Here is a 21,782-nt window from a genome sequence, read left to right as displayed (position 1 = left end):
CACACACACACACACACACACACACACACACACACACACACACACACCCTTCTATTGTGTCCTGACTCAGTCCTCCATTTCTAGCAAATCTTTCCTGTCCAGTAATTTGACTGCAGACGATGAGCTAGTGTAATGGCTGCTCTGGCAAAAATATCTCCCTCCTTTTTATGGGCTCTTCTGACACTTGAATATGTGTTCTTTCCCCCACTGCCAATGAACCAGGTCGCTGTCAGATGGTAGCATGCTGGCCCCCCACTAGTAGCATTTGTGGTCTCCAGTAACAGTGTGATTCATTGGACGTTAATGGAAGAAAAAACTAATGATTACTTGGAGGAAGTTTGAATTTACATTTGCTAAAGTCTTTCATTTGCAGCTCTGAAATTTACTTCTCTCCTTTTTTAATGGAGCCTCTTTGCAAGCTGCAGCTGGGCTATGAATCTCCTGTGCTCTGCTTGGAGTAGAAGTAAAGAAATCTAGTGTATGTGCTGCTTGGTTTTACAGAACTCTTCAGAAAATACCAATATTTCATCTTTTTTCTTAGAATCTTTATGCTCGACCTTGCAAATAGTAGGCAAGGTGAGCAGTGTCACTCTGACGCCGTGAATTTCCACTGGGCATAGTAACAAAGGGTGGTGTTAGATAGGAGTGTATTAATTATGAGCTGCAGGAACTGAACAGAAATGGGCTTGGACGGCATTTTTAAGAGCTGCTCCTGCAATAACTTTCCCACAATCAGACATCCAGCTCAGCCTCATTTTGATTTGAGGAATGAAATGGATCCCACAGCTGACTTTAATTTAAATGCTACAATTATGATATCTTCTAATTTATGGATAACCATGTTTTACCTTAAATTTGGGGGGTTGAGGTGCCGTTTTCTGAAAGTGTGTTACTAGATCATTTCTGTATTCAAAAAATAAACCTCAGGGCAGCTTCGAGGAACTCTTAAAACAGGATTTTTTTTTTCCATTTTCAGCATTTGTAAAAAAGCCAGTGGGAAGAGATATTGTGGGGAAGTCACTTTGATGATGAGGGCTGGGCAGGAGGTTGTTTTGACAGTATTTGGGCCTGTTTCCAGTCCCCTTCACACCACTGGCACCTGATTTACACACACATCAATGAGATCAGGAACAGGCCTCTTGTTCTTTAAGGCTGCCATTCCTGTAAACCAGTCATACTTTGCTGGTTGTGCACCATTCAGCAATTAAAATACCGCTCTTCTAACACCACAGGGAGCGGTTGTCAGGAGCTCTGTGGGGATACCTCTCTCTGGCAGCCTTAGTACGCTCTACTCTCCGCTGCGTCAGACCCCTCAGGGCGGGCAACGGAGCCTCAATAATAATCTGTTCTCACAGAGCAGCTGAGACCCTGTCCCTCAGCTGCTGCTGTGATCTGCCAGAGATGTCATTAGAACAGCGTCCTCCCAGCCTCTGTCTGCAGCAGGACAGAGACACAGGCCGGAAGTTGCAAGTACAGTCTGCAAGAATGGTGCTTACCCTTTTATTTGAAATGCTATCTGGATACTGAATATACAGGGCCTTACCGTAACTGTAACATGTTTGGGGGAAATGTGGTAATATGGACTCTTATTCCCAGTACAGTGTAAACCACCTAGCTAACTCCTTAGGCCCAGACCCTGTAAACTATCCTGCATAACCCTGTAAGCAAATAGGATTCCCATTTTAGAAGGTGTGAAACTGAGGCAGATTAGTTATGACTTGCCCAGGGAAATGCAAATGAATCTGTAGGGATTAGAACTCGAGAATCCCATGCTCACTCCTTTTAATTATGTCTCTGGGTGATAAAATTTTTGTGAACTTATTTTTTAAATGAGCATTACTTCCCACTTTCGGTAATATCCAAACAGGTGCCTTCCTCTAACAGTAAGGCATCAGGGGTGTTTCTCTTTGAGGAATAATTTACAGCATTAACAAATCAAATTCTCTGTGGGTCACTATCTATGGGAATTAACCTCACCTACTGGGAGTGATAGGCTGCTTGTGTGATATAATTGAGTTTTACATCTCATTGGCATGTGGTAAGAATGATTGATTGGTGTGGGAAACATACACTATTATTGGTCTCAATTGCCTGTTTACATTAGGTTTACATTCTTGGGAACTGAGGCTCAGGCATAGTTTTTAATCTGAGCTTTTAGCTTTAATGTCATCTCCTGATATTTCCTAGCACAGGTTCAGAAAGCCAGTAACAGAGGTAGGTGGCAATCTCAGTTAGAATTTGTTGCTATTAGAATAGATACGTCCACATTCCTGACCTTTTCAGTTTTCTTCACAACTTTACTATAAACTAGGCAAAGAGGAAATCCTTCACTAAATACACCCAACTGGGTTTTAGGGCAGATGGAGAGTGTAGAAAGCTGCAAGCAAAAAAGCTGTTGGTTTAGGGTTGAAGTAATTGTATGTGGTAAACAGAACAGGATTTAGTGCTGCTTATAAACAAGGCTGTCTTTGTGTTGATTCGGTCAGTTGGATACTTGTCATTTAGAGCTATTGGAGGCAAAAACGTACTATCCTAAGACTATCAAGTCAACTGATTTTTATTATTGTTCTTTCTATTATAACTGAACCATAAATATGTTCATTCAGCTGCATGAGCTGTCAGGGGATGGGGAGAAAACGTGTTAAGAGAGGCATGATCCTTGAAATACTAGATTTTGGCTGATTATGCCCTATCTAGGGTAGCGTTTCTGATGCCAAGTCATCAACCATCTGATTTTTCTCACTCTGCTAAATCTTAGACTCCTGGCTCTCTCTAATTCCCATCCCTAGATTCCCCAAAGCACCACTTTAATTTCAGCCTCATGTCTCGGGAATTCTGAATTCCTGCCGGGGATTAAAGGGTCTGTATGGAGATATACCTATCTCATAGAACTGGAAGGGACCCCGAAAGGTCATTGAGTCCAGCCCCCTGCCTTCACTAGCAGGACCAAGTACTGATTTTGCCCCAGATCCCTAAGTGGCCCCCTCAAGGATTGAACTCACAACCCTGGGTTTAGCAGGCCAATGCTCAAACCACTGAGCTATCCCTCCCCTGTCTTTCTGTCAGTCAGTCCCTCTCTGCTTCACCATCCATCCTTCAAGGAGCAAGAACATTTAAAAACTTCTTTAGTCTCGGTGGCTGTAACTCACTCTTAGAGATGGGCCAATTAACGCATTGTGAAGCCTGCGGTCTGAATTGCCGGAGGAAAAGCTCCCAAGACAGGAGACATCTACATAGCCAGACCCTCATCTAAACTGCTATTTGAAAAGGCTACAGTTTATTATACAAAACCCACCAATGCTAGCGCGGCTTGCCACCTTTAAAATATTGATCCAAGTATATTTAAATATCAATTTCCAGCATCAGGCTAGAGGACTGGACAGCCTTAACCTAGCCCCGAGATTAATACCATCCCTCCATGGTTCCTGGTGGTAATACCGCAGAGAAGTTTCTTATGCTGTGTATGCAAAGGCTGCTGATTTTCCCCATCCTAATTGGACCACTGGGCAATTCTAGCTGAATTCCCCATTCCTGAAAGTATCCTTTTAGTTACGTAAAGAGCTCTCTCCCCCGGCGCATGGTCCCCTGTGCCTGAGAACATCTTCCTCAGGAGTTTTTAATAAATCACCTCTTCCCACCAGTACAGCCCCGCTCCTATTCCTACATGCACGCCGAGAACAATATGCACGTGCTCCAGGTGGCCTCGGCTGCCACATCCGTGACCTTTAATTGGGCCAACTCTTCAGGACAAGGACCATGTTGTCTTCTAGATTCGTGATGCACCCAACGCAGTTGGGCCTTGTTCCTGACTGGGGCCTCTGGGCACTAACTTAATGAAAATAAGAACTCCTAATACTGCTGAGCTGTATAACGGCACCTCTCCCACTCTCTAGCTAGGCATAGAAGCTCCATGCGGGTCAGACGGGACTGACTTGGGCAGTCCGTGAAAATAAGATACTCGTCTCTCCAACCCATCCTCATATTCCGCATGACATCGCGTGACTCGCTTCCTCTTCTCCACGTGCTACCTTGCTCTTGTTTCCGCCCTCTGAGGCGTGATAGACACGGCTGTCAAGCAGATGGCTGATAAAGGCAAGAGGGTCTCTTGGCTCATATCCTGATTGCTGACCGCGTGCCTTTCCTGTCCATTTGCCTGCCCCTAGCTCTGGGGCTTGCTTGCCTGTCTGCTGAGAACGCCAAGCAATTCTCAGATCTTCTCAAATGCTTGGCTCTCCATGCTCCAGACTAGCAAGAAGGTGTAATCCAATCTAAAGGTGTGGAAAGTCGTGCAGCTGCCACCTCTCTTCCTGGGGATTTCCCTCCCTGATGGGGGTCCCTGCCAGAGAATATTCCCCAGACTGCACCTTCTGCCTAACATGCGCTATTCTGTTTCTTATAGTCTGTGATTTCCCCCTCACTCCTCCCATGTATTTGAGGATGGGTGGAATTAACCATGTTGGGGGGGGGAAACACAGTTTTTATTTTCTGTGCTGTTTCTTTATCTCCCTTGTCTTCCTGACCTGCTGTATTCGCAGTGTAACAAGCAGGGCGGTGACTGCACTCGCCAAAGGGCTGGGTCTGGAAAAAGCTGTGGCAACATCCACAAAAGGGAGAAGACAGCTGTGTTAGTTGGTACCGAAACCCCACTTCAGTCCAATGAAAAGAAAAAGGCTGGAGAACATGCCTGTGGCCCACCATACTGCAATTTGCCATTTTAGGTGCTTTAACTTCTTTTCCAGTAACCCACGGGGAAGGGTCTCTAGCTCCCCACTCACTGATGCAGACTTGGATGGCTGTAACGGATAGTGGATGCTTAGCTCTCCGCTTCGGTCTCCGAACTTCTTAGCTCATAGCTCTATCAAGTGAGGCTCAGGTTTCCAAGCTGAAAGGCCTTGCATCCTTTATCGGCTGGCAGCTGACACCGGATGACCTCTAGTCTTTCTTTACCTCAAAGAGCTATTAAGCAGCTCGGCAGCCCTCTCTCCTTTGTCAGGGATCAATACTCTTCTGTGCTGGCACCAACAGGACTTTTGACCTGATGGGGCTTAAATGCACAGAGCCAAATTCAGCTGTGGTGTAACCCTGTGGACTTCATTAGCGTATACAGCAAAGCCACGCCAGCGGTTTCTGCACGGGGCTTTGTTTAGAGCACTGCCTATAAAGAGAGGGCTAAATCCAACCCTGCAGCTCCGTGGAAGCCAACAGAGTTGTTCCTGCTTACCCTGGAGCTGAATTTGCCCAACTGTCCTCGCGTGGTGGAGTCTCTCAGCAGATCTCTTCCTTCCAATGGAAGAGAAGCTGTTGGCATGTCAGGAGCACTAAACCTTGCCCAAGCACTATGCCAATAAGTTGGACCATAACCCTTTCCTCACCAGCATCCAGATGTTAATACTCACTCATGTCACAAAATCAGGCAACTGTGGCACAGATGAGGAGTGGCTTAAATCTGTGGAATTTGGATTGATTCCCTTAAGCAAAGTAACCAGCTGCTCCGTCCCTACTCAGCAAAGCACTTAAGCCCATGGTGATGTCCCACAGCAGTGAACAGGGGATAGACCATGCTTTGTTGAAGAGGGATGGGCTCCTGGATCAGGGCCCTGGAGATTATAGTGAGTAGTAACTTGTCATTTTCTGTGTAGTGTTTTGAGTCCATCTGCTTTTCAAGAGACTGCGCTCATTAGCTGTAGCTAGGAACATAATGGCTTAGGGGTTTATTCCGCGCACGCACACACTCTCTTTCAGATTTGCACACTCCTTCCATTTCTATTTGTGTATTTATTTTAAAAGTTTAGCAAAAATATATATTTTTTTCAAACTGTAAATTAAGAGGATTCTGAGTCAGCCCTGGCCTCCTCCCCCACCCCCACCTCGATTCCATCTCTCTGGACCGAGGTGGAGCAGGGGGATGTCGACGGAATCTGTGACCACAGACTCTTCTTTCAGAATGCAGCAGATTGGTTTAATCTCAACAAATCTCTTAGAAAAATGTGTCCTTTTGAGTTTTTCTTTGTTTTTATAAGATTGTGCCTGGGAGATAGTGGGGCTTTTCCAGTTTTCCTGTGAGATAATCATTATTCAAGCAGCAGTCTTTTTACAGCCGAAGGGTCGGCCATTGCATTGACAGCCAGCGCTGCCTTTGTGCTGTCATTCTTCTATCTCCTTCTAGGAGAAAGAAGTCAGCCCGTGGCTACACTGTTCTCACACGCAGGCATGAGTCCTCTCCTTCCTCTGCATTGGTTCAAAGCCGCTGGCACCAGGCAGGGTCTGCATAGCAGAGAAAGGAGCTGCATGCTTTAAGGCAGGAGAAGCTGTATGGCTGAGTCCCATCCAACTCATTAAAATATTATTAGTAATATATGCCTGGGGCTCAGAGTGTGATAGTGCAGAAACACAGATGGCGAATGCTTTGCTAGCATCGAGGGAGGACTGCGTACCGCGTCTCCTTTTCGTTAAGTGTCAGTGTCTGCGTACCGACATCCTGGGTTTTGCCTCCAACCTGAGTTTCAAAAGTCTTTGTCATTTAACGCCCAGGTGGGGTCGACAGTCCTGGCGATGGCAGTTATCTGTTTATCCACAGCCTGGGTACGGCATCCGTGTAGCAGTCAGCTTCCTCATACCGCTTAGCCGACATTCTTCAGGTCCATGCAGCATAAAATCATGAGGTGATTTCCCCTGAAAAAAATCCTCACCGTTAATCTGCATGGGTCCCTTGTCCTGTGTTTTAGGCATCACTTTTTTTTCCCCTTGAGCTTCTCCAACTTTATCTCTGTGGCAGACAGTGAGCAGTGGCCAGAGTCCACATGGCAACTGTGGGAAAGGTTGATTTTTCTGCCCCCAGACCACTCCTTCACAGCAGTGGCTGCAGAATGCTCCATCCCCCTTAGGGACCCACAGCAGCCGGTGCCTCTCTGTGAATCCCCCGCTGGGAGCACTCACCCAGCGGTGACTCTGGAGCGCCTCCTTCCCCAGTTATTACAGGGAATGGGCCAGATCCTCAGCTGGGGTAAATCAGTGTCGCTCCATTGTCTTCAATGCTGCTGGACCAGTTTACACTAGCTGAGGGTCTGTCCCATTGTCTTCTGCCAGGTGAGAGAACAAACACCCAGCTGCTGCCCTGTGAGGCAGTAGGGATGGCCTAAGGTTTTACGTGACACAATACAATGGCCCTGTCCCGCCTTGTCTGAGTGACCATCCTATGACCGCAGCCCTCTGTGCACCTGCAAAGCTCACCCTGGCCACCCTCTACCAGCCTGCAACCCCACCCCGGCAGTGATGTCCCCCCACCACACAAACGCAAATTACATCTGCTTTTTGGCTTCTCGTGAGGCCTCTGATTGCCTCAGCCAGCGATAGAGGGGTTGTAAAGCAGGATTTCCCAACCAGGAGAGAGCACTTAGATTTGCTGGGGCTGGACTAGAATAGGAATGTAGACGGGGAATCATGGCAGGTCTGTGGGTCCTGTTAAGGCCTGGTGGGCCCTGGTGGGCTCAGGCTGCCACAGCAGTCTCTTTTTCGAAGAGCTATGAGGCGGGTTGAGTTTACCAGGCTTTACCGGTGTCTGCAAGGCGCTGAAGTGCTGCTGGGAGACACAAGTGAATCACAGCCCGGCAGAGATTCAGAGCCATGTTTCTTTTCTCAGCCATACTGGTGTAAATGCAGAGTATCTCTGCAGCGGGCTGGTCCCAACAGTGAAGTAAATAAAGCGGATGTTTCTCAACAAACACAAAATGGGAGCTGCTGTGTAATGGGGCAGACGCTCTCAAGCGAGGGTGGCTCTGACACAAGTGGAGTTGCGCCGGGTTTCCAGCCATGTAGCTGAGTGCACGGGTCAACGGGTCTTTACTTTTCTTTATCTTTTTCCAGGACTCCGGTAAAACGTTTTGGTTTAACGACTGCTGCTCTCTCACTGCTATTGAAGGCTGGTATCAATGTACCTGCTGCAATCACTGTTTCCACTAGCGCCTCTCAGACTGAACACACAGATTCCTGAGGTGTGGCCAGCATCTTATCAGCTGGCTTCAGAAATCTTTGAGTAGTTGCACTGATAATCCTGCGCAGGGCCAGGGACACCTGGCTTGTCGTTGCCAGGTGGTGGTGAGTCACAGGGGCGATAGAGATAAGGTTTATGTTGAGAGGAAATAAGAGCGGGCTTAGAACTTTCACCCGAAACTAAAGCTGGACTCCTAACATTTTCAGTAAACTTTACTGTTCATCGTAACAAGCTAGCTGGGCTTCCTGGCTCCGTCCATCAGTGGAAGCATCCAAATACCAAGAGAGGTTGGTTGTGCCGTCTTTTCAGCCAGCGCAGAGCTATTTATGATTGTTTATTTCTTTGTATTGTGGTAGCATGTCAAGGTAGCGAGTATCAGGGCTGCTTTATGTGCGCTGCACAAATGTGAAATAAGACAGAGCCTGTCCCGAAGCACTAACATTGCACAAGAGTTTGTTTATCATGTGATTTCTATCCCAGTGCTGCAGACTCCCGCAGTCTGAATAAGCATCCAAACTAATGCATGTTGATCTGAACTCAGCCTCCAAATCTGTGGTAGGTCCATCTATGATAAGATGTAGTGTGTGAATAATTCACTGACTCAAGAAAAGGAACTGGCTTAACCTTGAAATAATGTGATAAGCAGAGCAGTTGATGCTGAATTGGCTCTCTCTACACCATTAAACCATTCAGCCCCCCACTTTACTCCAGGGTGGAATTGCGCACAGGGAGTTATCAAGAGCAAATGAATGTCAAACCCATCTCTTGGTACTTGATAGCTTCAGGGTCAGCCTTGTTCCTAGGCTGCCTGTGAGCGTCTTTTGTTCTTTGTTTCATACTCATCCAAGCTACAGCTTCTGAACACCTGTTGTTACGATGAACGTAGCTTTCTTTCTGGAGTTGGAGGGAGGCGTCACAGTGAGAAAGGATCTGTGCTTTGCCTGCACGTACATCATTGCAGCTCAGAGTTTGGGCAGGAGCTCGGTGCTCTCGTCGAGATTAGCAAAAGGAACAAGCTGTTGCATACAGTACTAAAAATAATGACAAAGCACTGACACGTCTTACGAGTTATAGCAGATCGTTCTCAGACACCAAGGTCAAATCCATCTCTGGTAGAGGGATGGAGTAAAAAGGTTTAACTTCAACAAAAGGAGCTTGTGGCTAACCCAGATAGAATTTCTTTTTGCAGTGAAGTTTTCGCATCCAAACTAGGGTTTCGAAATAATCTGCAGAATACTTAAGATGGGGTCCAGTTGCTGTTTAACAAAGTGACCTTCCATGCCCATGTCTTCAATGGATGATGCAACTGGAAAATCCAGGCTTTGGGAAGTGTGTGCATGCAGGACCATATGTAAGAGAAAAACTAGGTAGAGATAAGCAGGAAACTGGATAGAGATGTGCACAGTGCAGCTTAGGCCAAAAATACCATTCCCCCTGAGCAAACATTTGGAGTTCCCTTCTGCAGACAGATAACCCTCACCTTTCCTGACTCTACAGATGTTCAACAAAACTCTAAACACCTCAGGCTTCCATATTTCAATCCTTATGTTTGGACATATTTCCCCAAAACGAATTTAATGTTTACTGTTTTTTTTTATTTAGCCTTTTTCACTTACAATAATGATATTAGCTAACATTAAATACATCTGTTGTTCCTCAAAGAAGGTATTTTCATGTGATAGGAAGATAGTTGGCAAAAAAACAAACCCAAAAAATCTGTTGACTTAATTTTACAGAAAAACTAAACAAGAAAAATTAGTAACATTTTAATTGTAAATGTTCTCAGTTTTTTTGTTTATCAGAAATGGTTTTGATAAAATATAATTCACAATCATTTTCAAATCCTACAAATTGGAAGCAACTTTGAGTTTGAAATTTTTCCACCATTAAAAAAAATACATTTTTTTGGCCAACCCTATAGAGGGGGTGCTGATGTCAGGGTGTTCTCCTTCCCCTGCCCCTGTACCCCATCTCCACAGAGCAGGGGAGAGGGGACAGCCTGGCTCAGGACTTGGAACAGGAGAGAGCTGCTGGGTCTGTTTGAACCAGCCTTCCCGGTGAATGCCTTAAAGAGACAGCGCACGGTCTCTGAGACTTCCCCAGCAGCCAGCACACACTGTCTGTCTCACCACCACCCCCCGTGTGCCCATGTACCCCATCTCTGCAGAGCAGGGGAGGGGAGACAGGGCTCAGGAGAGCTTTGTGAGTGCCGTAAAGAGACAGCACACGGCATCTCTCAAACTTCCCTAGCAGCCAGTGCATGCAGTCTCAGTCTCTCTCTCTCTCTCTCTCTCTCTCTCTCTCTCTCTCTCTCTCACACACTCACACACACTCTCACACACACACACACACACACACACAGTCTGTGTCACACATACTTTCTCTTTCACACTCACCTCCCAACACATACTTGTGTTGTTGTTTTTGTTACTTCTTGCTACTTCCTGCAATGCGCACATATTCTCTGTAATTTTATTCTTTCAAAGTGTGTTATTTTAGTTTTTTGACTGGTCTCTGCATTTCATAATTTTTATTTCTCTTACACTTAAATTTAATTCTTTGAGTAGTGAGTTCTAAAATGCCTAACCTGTCCTGGCTGGAGTAAATATCCCTATGATAACTTCTTAAAAATATATATTATAGCTAGGTTTTTTGTTTCTACTGGTGGCGCACATCTGCACATACTTCAGCCAAAACACAGTGTTTTAGGTAAAATATAAAACAGGTTTATTAACTACAGAGAGACAGATTTTAAGTGATTATAAGCAGCAGTCATAGAGATCAAAGTTGATTACTTAGGCTGCAAATTTATTTTTATTTCTTAAGTTCTACAAACTAAGCAGGATTTGAATCAAACAGTCTCTCACCCTGACAGACGGTACATGCCAGGTAACAGTTCCTCACTACACAGGCTGGGACTACCTTCCAGCCTGGGTCCAGCACTTCCCCAGTTCAAAGTCTTTGTCCTCCAGATGTTCCTCCAGGTGCTGGGGGGAGGAGGGGGAAGCCAAGTGATGATGGCACTTCCCCTCTTTTATATTTTCTTCCAGCTTGCTAGAAAGATCCCTGCTGTGACGTGGGGGTTAGGCAGCCCCCATTGGACAGGCAGTCTCCATTGCATATGTGCTCTCTCTGAGAAGTCTCTGGGATGGCCACTGGGAGAGTGGATTCCCTTTAATGGCCCATCAGCACCTGTCTGGCTGGTCCTTTGTTGCAATTGAAAGGTTGGCTGTGGGTGTCTCTCAACCTCACAGCATATTTCAGTAACACGCATTCATAACTTCACATACAATGATAGTACATACAATCCAACAGGTTGTTATTGTTCCCCAGATCAAGACTTGCAGAATGATACTTCACAAGGCAAACTTTGTACAAAACATCGTAATCCTATCACAGTGGTGAATGTGGGGGCTCCAGGGTGCTAACGTGAGGTACACAGTGTCACAGGCGGCTTCTAGAGAAAAGTCCCTCGCATCATTGAAAAGGGCAATATGATTGGTTGGCTGCACTTTGGGTGTGTGATTTGAAGACTAACTTCATTCTTGCTGTAACTCATGAATGTGTTTGATTATATTCAGTGACACCAAAAATTAGCAAAACTATTTTCCTCTGTGCTGTTGCAAGGACTTTGGTTAAGTTCTGGAAGTATTAACTATTTCAGAGGGATGACGTTGTGACTGAGGCTTCTGGAACGTACTTTACTTTAAACAGGTGAAAGCCTGCAAAGAATAGTGGTACTAACGGCATAATGCCAAAATCTTCCTCCCGCTCCGCTTCAGAAATCAGATGCTGTTTTGCTCTCCCTATGGTCTTTTGCTTTACTTGTTGATTTTTTTTGTTTCTGTAAATTTTTATTTTATTTTTATCCCTCTTTTCAGGGCCGGCTCTGGCTTTTTTGCCGCCCCAGGCAGAAAAGCCTCCCGTCGCCCCGCACCCCGGCAGGGAGCGCGGCAGGGGAGGGCGCCGAGCCCGGCCGCGGCCCCGCTCTTCCCGGCCGGCCGGAGCGCCAGTAGGCTGGTGCCTGGAGCCGGCCCTGCCTCTTTTAAAATGTATATTTTACATAAGGAGAGAATATCATGGCTCGTGCTTTTTCTCTGGGCTTCTAATGTGCGTGCTCTGCGTCAGACTTTTTTTCGATCTAGCCACAGACAATTGTCTGTAAAACAATGACACCTAGTGGTTTTTCTTCTGAAGGAAACAATACGAAATAAGGGTTTAGGTGCTGTTTTAGCAAGTGGTACCGTTAGAATCTAAGGAGCAAATTAATATCCCACATGCTGATAGCGGCAAGGATGATAGTAGGAAAGATGACAACATTATAGTCTGTTGTGGTGATGGAAAAAAATCTGTAGTGAGGCCGGAATTGGAGAGTTATGGAGTGATTGCTCCTGTTTGTTCAGCTCTTAAGGAACAGAATTCCATGACATTAAAGCTTGTTTTCTTACATAACTCCTTCATTTTCTTAAACAGATCACTCTGGAAATGTCGTCTGGCGTCTTTACTGACCACCATGTACCAAACACTATTGAAAGAAAGTGCAGACACTTCTGTGGCCGGGTGTGGTTACGGGCATAAACTGCTGAAAGTGAAAAACATTGTTTAGCACGGTGTATTTTAATTTGCAATCCATAGCATTTTCTTAACACTATATATTACTTGAATTTAGAATATGGATTCAGTATGTAAAAAAGCTGAAATGCCCATACATTTTTACTATAAAATCTGGTGTTTGCAGTAGTGTTATAGTCTGTTGGTCCCAGGATATTAGGGAGAAAAGGTAGGTGAGGTAATATCTTTTATTGCACAAACTTCTGTTTGTGAAAGAGACAAGCTTTCGAGCTACACAGAGCCCTTTTTTGTGCTAAACCCTGTTCAGAAGAAGAACTCTCAGTAGCTCAAATGCTTGTCTCTTTCACCAACAGAAGTCGGTCCAATAAAAGTTATTACCTCATCTACATTGTCTCTCTACTATAAAGTATGACATTCCATTTTTACTGCAAGATGCTTTACAATATTTATATATTTTCTCTCTCCTATCCCGGAACCTCTTTCCAGACACAGGAAGCAATACATCATTGCCATTCATTCGTGTCTATGCTTGTTCCTCCATTAAGCCCAGGTTGGTCATGTCCCCGTGTATGGTGTCCTACCACCTAGTCAATTGTTAACATCTAGTTTGGACTGACCTTGGTTGTGCTTGCATTATTTTCTTTGGCATCCTATCATCTGTTTGTCTTCTGCAGTGTCTTCACCATCAAAATCTTTTCAATTGTAGCCAGTCCCATGCCCTGATTTCACATCCTATGCTCCTAACTTTTTCCTTTGTCTTAAAATTGTTCCACTTTACACCTACCATCTTTCGAAGAACTATCTTCTCTACTGCCTCCAGTCTTCTGATGCAGTCATTTAATGCAGCTGCTTCCAGATCATAGAGTAATACTGTTACTAGATTGGTGTGATAAATTTTCACTTTGGTACTAAATGTAATGTTTTCATCAGGTCATAATTTCATCAATTTCTGTGGAGCACTTGTAGCTAAGGCACATCTCCTTTTATACTTGTCCTTGATGGAAGTGTTGGCACTGATCAAGCTTCCTAGATACACATAAGATTCTATTTGTTCTATGGATTCACCATTGCTACATTTCAACACTTCATCTATTATCCCTTTTCCAAGATGCAACCACTTCATCATCTTGGCATTTATTGTAAGTCCAAGTTGACTACACCAATTTTCCAAGGTAGCGAAGAGTATCATCATTAATTCCAGCGTGACTGTCAGATGTATGATGTCACCTGCATCAACTAAGGAGCTTAACTCTAGATCTTCCAATGTCATGGCCTCCAACTAGTCTAACATTCTTAATGTCCGGCTTAAGAACGTGATAAAAAGTGGTGGTGATTGCATGACCCCGAACTTTGACTTGAACCAGTTGCTACATTTTCCACCAATTCTTATGGTACTGCAGGAGTCATTGTAGTTATCTTATCTGGAACTCCATATGCTTTTGCTACTTTCTATAAAGAATCCTGCCAAACCAAATCAACTGTCTTTGTGAAGCCAATGAAAACAGCCAACATCTTTAATCCCCATTCTGACTTTTTTTCCCCCTCAACTGTCAGAGTGTGAATATCTGATCAATGCAACTTTGCCCTTGTCTGAAGCTGCCTACTACTGCGTCTAAACTGGCCTTAATTTGTTGACAGTTTATTTGTTGACATGATTTGTCCTGGTACTGCCAATAAGCTTATACTCTAACTATTCAGATCGTCAGGATCTCCTGTCTTCAAGATTGGTACAATATTGTCTTTGGCAAGTCAGCTGGTACCTTCTTGTATTTTTTTTCTAATACTTGCTGGCTTTTAGCAGCTTAGCTGTTCTATTGTCCATTCCTGCAGATTTTCCATTTTTAACTGTTTGATTTATATATATAAACAAACACTTTTCAGTAAACATGTCATATTTTATAGTAATGTGTGTCTAGGTGTACGTGCGTGTATATACACAGTATTCGTATTTTTATAAATGTGGGGTTCTCTGGTTTAATAGTAGAACCCACCGTTGACCATTGCCCATACCCATTGCCTGCTGTGCTATGCCTAGATCATCCTTCAGGCTAGATGACTCCCTCTGGAGCCGTCACTCCCACCCCTAACTCAGCCAGAGAGGATGACTGCAGAGTAAGACGTGGTATTCCTTACCCCCATGGGTCCACTGACACATACAAAAATGTGCCTTTTCCCTGATCTGGAGGGACACGCACTCTATGCATCCGAAGAAGTGAGGTTTTTACCCACGAAAGCTTATGCCCAAATAAATCTGTTAGTCTTTAAGGTGCCACCAGACTCCTTGTTGTTTTTGTAGATACAGACTAACACGGCTACCCCCTGATACTTACCCCCATGGCTGGTGCTCCAACCTGTGCCAGAGATTGCACTAACCACAACTCCCTAATTACTCATTGATTTGGCTTTAGAAAAGGCTTAGTCTGAAGACCACTAGGCAGTGTTACCTTTTACCCGTTTCACACCAAGGCCCATTGGAGATGCCCTTTCCAACAAGCATTCCTGCTGCTGGGGAACTTTTGTGGACATGTCCCTGGCTGAAGTTCTGCGGACCAGAAACCCTGGGAATTGTTCAGTACATACAGGCTGTATGATTCTGTTGCCTTTGCTCATTTGTCTCCCTGGTTTAGGCAAATAAAAAGCAAAAGGCATAAAACAGAGTAAATGTTTGACGGGAAGGACACCATCCGTTAAGTAAAAGATTATTTACCTTGGCTGCAACCCAGATTGAATCCGAGCTTGCTACAGGAGTCTTTACGCAGCCCCTCAGTGTCTACGCAGTGCACGCCGCGTTACTGTATGAAAAGAGGCCTGGTCTTCGTGCTAGCAGGGCTCTGGACACGGGGTCACTTCGCCACCTGCCCTGCGGTTCCTCTTTGTGTGTCTATTATAAAGCGCTCCCCCTCTGCTGTTATCGCTGACATCTCCGTACATATGTTTACACTGTGCGTAGCTTGTCCCTGAGGCGTCACAGCTTAAATCCAGCTCTGTGCACTTCCATGAGGGCAATGACACATCCATCATGAGCGAACTAGAAAAATCTCTCTTCCCACTCGGTTTTAAAGTGCACTGTAGATAAAGTCTCCTGTAAATTCAGCCGGTAGCACTTTGCTGCTGCTGCTGTTACAGCGCAGCACATCAAACTGCTCTTTCGTGCAATTTACACCATTCTTGTTAGTACTTAACAAAATATATGTTTAAGCAGGAGCTTGTGCTTCTTATGCACCATTTTTTTTCTATGCATATTCATTACGATGATGCTCGAGACAGAAACCCGTGCTCCAGCCGGAAATCCTTTTGCTATAAAATCATATTGTAATGCATCATTTAATTTCCTGTTATTTACTTATCTTTCCTGTTTGCTTTTTGTGCACTGGTATCAGACAAAAAAAATAAATAAAGACGGGATTGTGCAGTGACTCATCTATTGAAGTCCTGATTGTCGGCTCATTTCACTTCAGTTAGATTAAGGGCTGGTGAGAACACACCTGCTTGTCTTGATTGAGGAAAGGAGCCAGGTTGTTTCTCCTCAGGGGCCTAATCTTTTAATGAAAGATTCATACTACTGGGCTCTCAGGGTCCGTTGGGAAATGTAGTCCAAGGCAGCATCTTGTGGACTATAACTTACAGTATCAGAAGATTAGAGAGACAAGGTGGGTGACATTATATCTTTTATTGGACCAATTTCTGTTGGTGAGAGAGCTACGCTTTTGAGCTACACAGAGCTCTTCTTTCACTCTGTGTGGTTTGAAAGCTTGTCTCTCTCACCACCAGAAGTAGGTCCAATAAAAGATATAACCTCACTCACCTTGTGTCTCTAATATCCTGGGACTAACATGGCTACAGCTGCCCTGCATAGTACCAGAAGATGTCACTGTTGTACAAGGAACACGTTTATTTGAATTGAAAATATGTGGTGTATTAGTCCGTCACGGATATATAGTTATTTGAGTTGAATGAATGACCAGCACTCAGCCAGAGCAAATGAGAGTGAGGGCACTCGTCATTAAAGAAAGAAGTAAATTACTAAAAACTAAAACTTAATTTAACGTTCTCCCCAAGCTGCATGTTTGTAATGATCCCAAACACATTTTCACTTGTGCAAACACTGAATATTGCATTTTGCTGGTAACATGGATGGTGCCAGATTCTGTCTGGGGACCCCAGGTGATCCTGTTAATCAGTGAGATTCCATAATGGGGATTGGTCAGTGAAGGGTCTGACCCATCATCTCCAGTGATGGCCCCTCAGAAGGTTTGGACGTTGGGCTTAGACGAGCCCCAAAGCCTTTTCGGTTCTTTTCTGACCATGCTGGAATCACCCTTTTGTTTTCCCATCCCCTCCCAGTGTGCCGTTAGGCTCTGGCTGGCTCCTGGCATCAAATTTCACAATTACCAGGGTTTCCTCACATCGGAAAATCCAGGCCCAAGAATGCATTGCTCCCACCCTCCCCTGAGATTGGGCCATCGGAAGGCAGCACAAGCCCCATTGAAAATGACAGACCCCCAGGAAGGGGTTCAGTACAGGCAGCATAAGGCCTTTTAGAGGTTAGGGAAGCACATTTTTCTCCAGGACTGAACGAAGATGATTTGGGCTGAGGGTCTGACCAGTTCTTTCTTAGTCCTGTCAGCTCCCCAGTGCCTCTGAAACTGATGAATATAACCATGTTAAGTCCGGTCAGCATTAGGAGCAGTTGAGAACTCCGGGAGGCGTGCCCAAGAACGGTTCCTGTAGCTCTGTGCATAAGGGAAGTACACCTGCTGCTACACCCCTTCCTGGAGTAGAGCACGCTGGGCTGCCATCTTGAATTGACATGGCGGTGGAAAACTCATGAGTCACCAGAGTCTTGTCTACGCTAAGGCTCCCACCAATGGCAGCACCAGTGGCAATTTGTTTGGTAACGTTCCCCAGTGTAGACACAACCATAGCAAAGCGTGTCCCTCCAGATCAGGGAAAAGGCACATTTTTGTATGTGTCAGTGGACAATGAAAAGGAATTTAGTTTCCGGGCTATCAAGCACTGTTAGTAAAGTCAAAATAAATTATATTTTCCGTTTATACTTTGCCTGTAAATGCAAATCTCACAGTAAGCAGGGAGATTAGGTGCAGAGAAGATATGCCCTATAGCTGTTATATTCCCCTCAGGGATTTAGGTACATTATATTGCAAAACACTTTTCACTAGAGTTTCTAAAGCTTATTAACTAAGCTTATCCAAACATCCATAGATTGTGACTGCTAAAGCAATGTATGCCAGAGATCTACCTGGTTAAACACACTTTGCCTTTTCTTTTCTCCCCTTCCCAGGAACTTTTACTATATTACAATCCTGCGCGACCCTGTGTCCCGATATTTGAGTGAATGGAGACATGTCCAGAGAGGAGCAACGTGGAAGGCTTCCTTACACGTGTGTGATGGAAGATCTCCAACTACTGAAGAGTTACCCAGTTGTTACATAGGGGACGACTGGTCAGGCTGTTCCCTTAAGGAATTTATGGATTGTCCGTACAATCTAGCCAATAATCGGCAGGTCCGCATGCTGTCTGACCTAAGCTTGGTTGGATGTTACAACTTGTCTGTCATGCCAGAAGAGCAAAGAAATAAGGTTCTTCTAGACAGTGCAAAAGAGAACCTGAAACGTATGGCTTTCTTTGGCCTTACGGAGTTTCAAAGGAAGACTCAGTATCTGTTTGAAAAAACTTTTAACATGAACTTCATCGCGCCGTTCACACAGTACAATAGCACAAGGGCCTCTAGTGTGGAAATAGACGAGCAGACTCAAAAACACATCGAGACCCTCAATTTTTTAGACATGGAGTTGTATGATTATGCAAAAGACCTTTTTTTGCAAAGGTATCAGTACATGCGACAGAAAGAACACCAAGAAGCCAGGCGGAAGCGCCAAGAGCAACGGAAGATCCTGAAGGCAAAACAAGCCCACAATAAAGAACAGAGTGATGATAATTCAACTACTGATTACATAGGGAATGTGGAACGGTGGCGATAATGGGGACTGAAATCTTTTAAGTTAGACTAGTTGAATACCATAAACAAAAACCATACAACTCATAGACGACAATGTTAGTCCAAACAAATTACACTTCTTAAATATTTGAAGCAAAAGAGGTTAAAATGTTGCCTTTGCAGTTGCCTTTGCATTAAATGTTGTACTGTATGTGGAAAACTTAACCTTACGGTGTAATTAAATTGTCCTTTTTAGGTTTGTTGGATTATTTATGAAACACAAGCCAGGTAGGCTCTCCGGAAATTGTTGCTTGGAAATTTAAAAAAAAAAATCCTTAAATTAGTTCTCAGTATGAAATGGGGTGTTGGAAATGTGACGTGATGCACTGTTAAACCTCCCTCGGAAGCAAATTGATTTTCTAGTAATGAGCATTTAACACACGAACACAATAAAGCATCCCTGCAAAACCTTTCCTCTTTGATTTTTTTTCATTTTAATTATGTATTTCTAACGCCCCCAACTGCTTGCGATATTTACCAAATTACAAGACAGTGAAACGAACAGTAAAGGTTTAGAAGAAAAAAATTGAGTCCTTTTGTGTATAATATTGGCTTTTAAAAAAATCGAAGTAATTTGACTAGTTATATAAATATTTAATATTTTAAACTTTTTCTACCTACTGCAAAGAGTTTTAAGCTTGGTCTAGCTCACATTAAAAAAGCAACACTACACTTTTCTGAACTGAAAGTCAATGTTAAGGACACTATTTTCAGAATTTTTCAGGGCGGTATAATTTTAAACATTCTGCAAAAATTATGTCACATCTTCATGTTCCATGATATCTTCTCAAAATTATACTCTTATAATAGTATCCAGGTTTAACAGTTTTTCTTATACATTGGAATACATGTTGCATTTACCACATGCTGAATATTTGGTGATTTAAGACAGGAGAGTCTTTCTAAGAAATTATCTTGTGAATGTTTGTATAGTGTCTGTCTAAAAACAAACAAAAAAACCCATCTCTAATCCTGGCAACATTTTTCAAATAATTGCTTTGGTTATTCGTGACCAATTGGAGGTGAAGTAGATTTACACTTGAATTATGATTTGCTTTTGGTAAATCTTAACTGCAGAATGTAAAAATCAGACTCTTTTCTAATGCTTTAGAGCCCTTTTTAGTGCTGACAGATTGTAGACAATTATAAGAGATTGCAACAAATATGAGTATATAGCCATAGTTATACAGTAAAAGAAGGTTGTGCGGTAAAATGGGATGAGTACCTAACCCAAGAAAGAGTATTACCGAGGCTCTAGATTTAGAGATTATTCTGAAAGTACTCCTGTCAGGCAGTCTCATCCGGAGCAGATCTCGAGGATGCCTTTTGCTGGCAATAACACTTAGATCATTTAACTTGAAAGCAACAGGGTGATAACGTGAGGGGTAAGGACAAGAAATGTGATTCGATCGTACAAATCTCTATGCAAAACAACTGTAAAGATTCCAGTTATAAATTAGGCAAGTTTAGAAATTTTATATGTAGCCCACCATGCTCTCAAGCATTGTACTAACTGGCAATTTCAATTAATGTGCTTGTTATATTTTGTGTAGACTTGTGTTAACTTGACTGACCCCCTTGTTATTGGTGAGTGAGGGAAGCTATCCACACATGGCCTTCCTTGTTCCAATATGTATGATGCTTACAATGCTCATTTCCACTGTATCCTTTCATCTGTAATGGTAAATGCACAAGTAGGGCAGCAGGAGACATACAAATTAGAAGGCTTTAAAACGCACATCGATGGCTCCATGCCTAAGTTGTCTAAGGCTCCTGTTACATCGGACATTCTGGTGGTGTTGCTGACTGGGAAAACTGGAAAAGAATAAAATGAATTATCTTAGCAATGTGGGAAATAAAATAACTTCACGTGCTCTGCATTCTTTCTAACGAGAAGTCCATTCGCCCATATGGTGTCTCCACTGTATTTTGGTTTTTATGGGGGAAAATAAGCCACTCTTAAAACTGAAAGGCATTGCTGTAAACAGGACTTAAAGCCAAGCCAGTTGGAAGGCCTGTTGCAGAAGATGCATTTTGTTTTTATGCTGTGGCGTGCATGGTTTACAAAGACTAGTTGCATTTTCTTTGTGTATACTGTTTATTGTATATAGGGGATGTATGAATATAAGGATATAAGGTTTTGTCATAAACATATAAATTCTACTGGTTTCCACTGTAGACTGCTGTCTTATTGTGTAGATTTACAAACCGATCCACTGACTTTGATTGTGTAATTTAACAATAGAACCAATAAATAAAATTTAATTAAGTCTTTGCTCTTAAGTCTTCTTTCTTTATCTGGAAACCCTTGTTGGGAATTGTGCAGTTAAGAGACCATGATAATTTTGACAAGAATGAAGTAGCCAAGCATGTGATATTAAAGTTATGGCCTTCTTGAAATGTATTCCAAGCCCAGCCCACAATACTTCCTATAGTCAATGAGGTTTTCAACCACGGTGAAGATTTTTGTCCTGCTTTTCAGAAGTGACTGAGCACCCACAGCTTCTGTTAGCTCCGACACAGTTGTGGCTGCCTGCACTTTTTTTTTAACAATACCCACTGTTTTTACTTGGGGTTTTTACTTGGGGGCTAATCCTGCTAAATCATGAGCCAGTCAGTCCATTGGCTTCAGTCCTATAAAGATTTCAGTGATAGGGAGAATGGAACTGTGGGCCACAAAAGGGATCGGTCAGAATTTTTCGGGCCCTGTGACAAGCAGAGGGAAATAGGAACATGGTTCAGGATTGACCAGCAAAACTGCTTATTTCTATTTGGGTCGGTGGCTTCATCACATTCCTAACATGTGCTTACCAAAGAGTCTTGTGGGTTGCTTACAGAAACCAAGAAATCCACAATCTGGCTGCCAGCCAGAAACTACTGGTCCCAGGTCTCTCCAAAACCCTTCAGCCCAGTTCTGCAAATGCATCTAGGTGTCCAATTCTGCTCTGACAGATATACCCAGTGCCGCCTCCTTGAAGCCAGCACGGCGTGTAAATCAGAGCAGGATGTGGCCCTTGGCCTACACAAATTCCTTTGGGGAACGTCTGCTTTCTTCCCAATCCAATGTAAGGGTAAAGAATGGGGTCTTGGGGTCAAGACTAGTGCTGGGGGGAGAAAATCAGGCAGGAGCTCAGGGAGTCGCGTCTGACTGCTTCGGCTTTACACAGAGGCCCATTGGTATGGTGAATACCCCCAGTGGAC

General features: G+C 43.8%; 1 protein-coding gene across 1 annotated transcript in view; it reads left to right on the top strand.

Annotated features, from left to right (window-relative positions):
* HS6ST2 (heparan sulfate 6-O-sulfotransferase 2) overlaps window positions 1-20,825 on the top strand; it is a 227,310-nt gene extending 206,485 nt beyond the window's left edge. Inside the window, exon 2 of the mRNA XM_024215539.3 lies at window positions 17,865-20,825. Coding sequence (XP_024071307.2) covers window positions 17,865-18,564 — 700 coding nt within the window. The 3' untranslated portion in view covers window positions 18,565-20,825. The remainder of the gene's footprint in view (window positions 1-17,864) is intronic.
* Window positions 20,826-21,782: the final 957 nt, after the last annotated feature.

The sequence above is a fragment of the Terrapene carolina genome, unplaced genomic scaffold (genome assembly GCF_002925995.2).
Source record: "Terrapene carolina triunguis isolate 2854851 unplaced genomic scaffold, T_m_triunguis-2.0 Scaffold131, whole genome shotgun sequence".
NCBI classification, from domain to species: Eukaryota; Metazoa; Chordata; order Testudines; family Emydidae; genus Terrapene; species Terrapene triunguis.
Note: the sequence above shows the minus strand (reverse complement) of the source record. Positions and strands in the feature narration are given on the sequence as shown.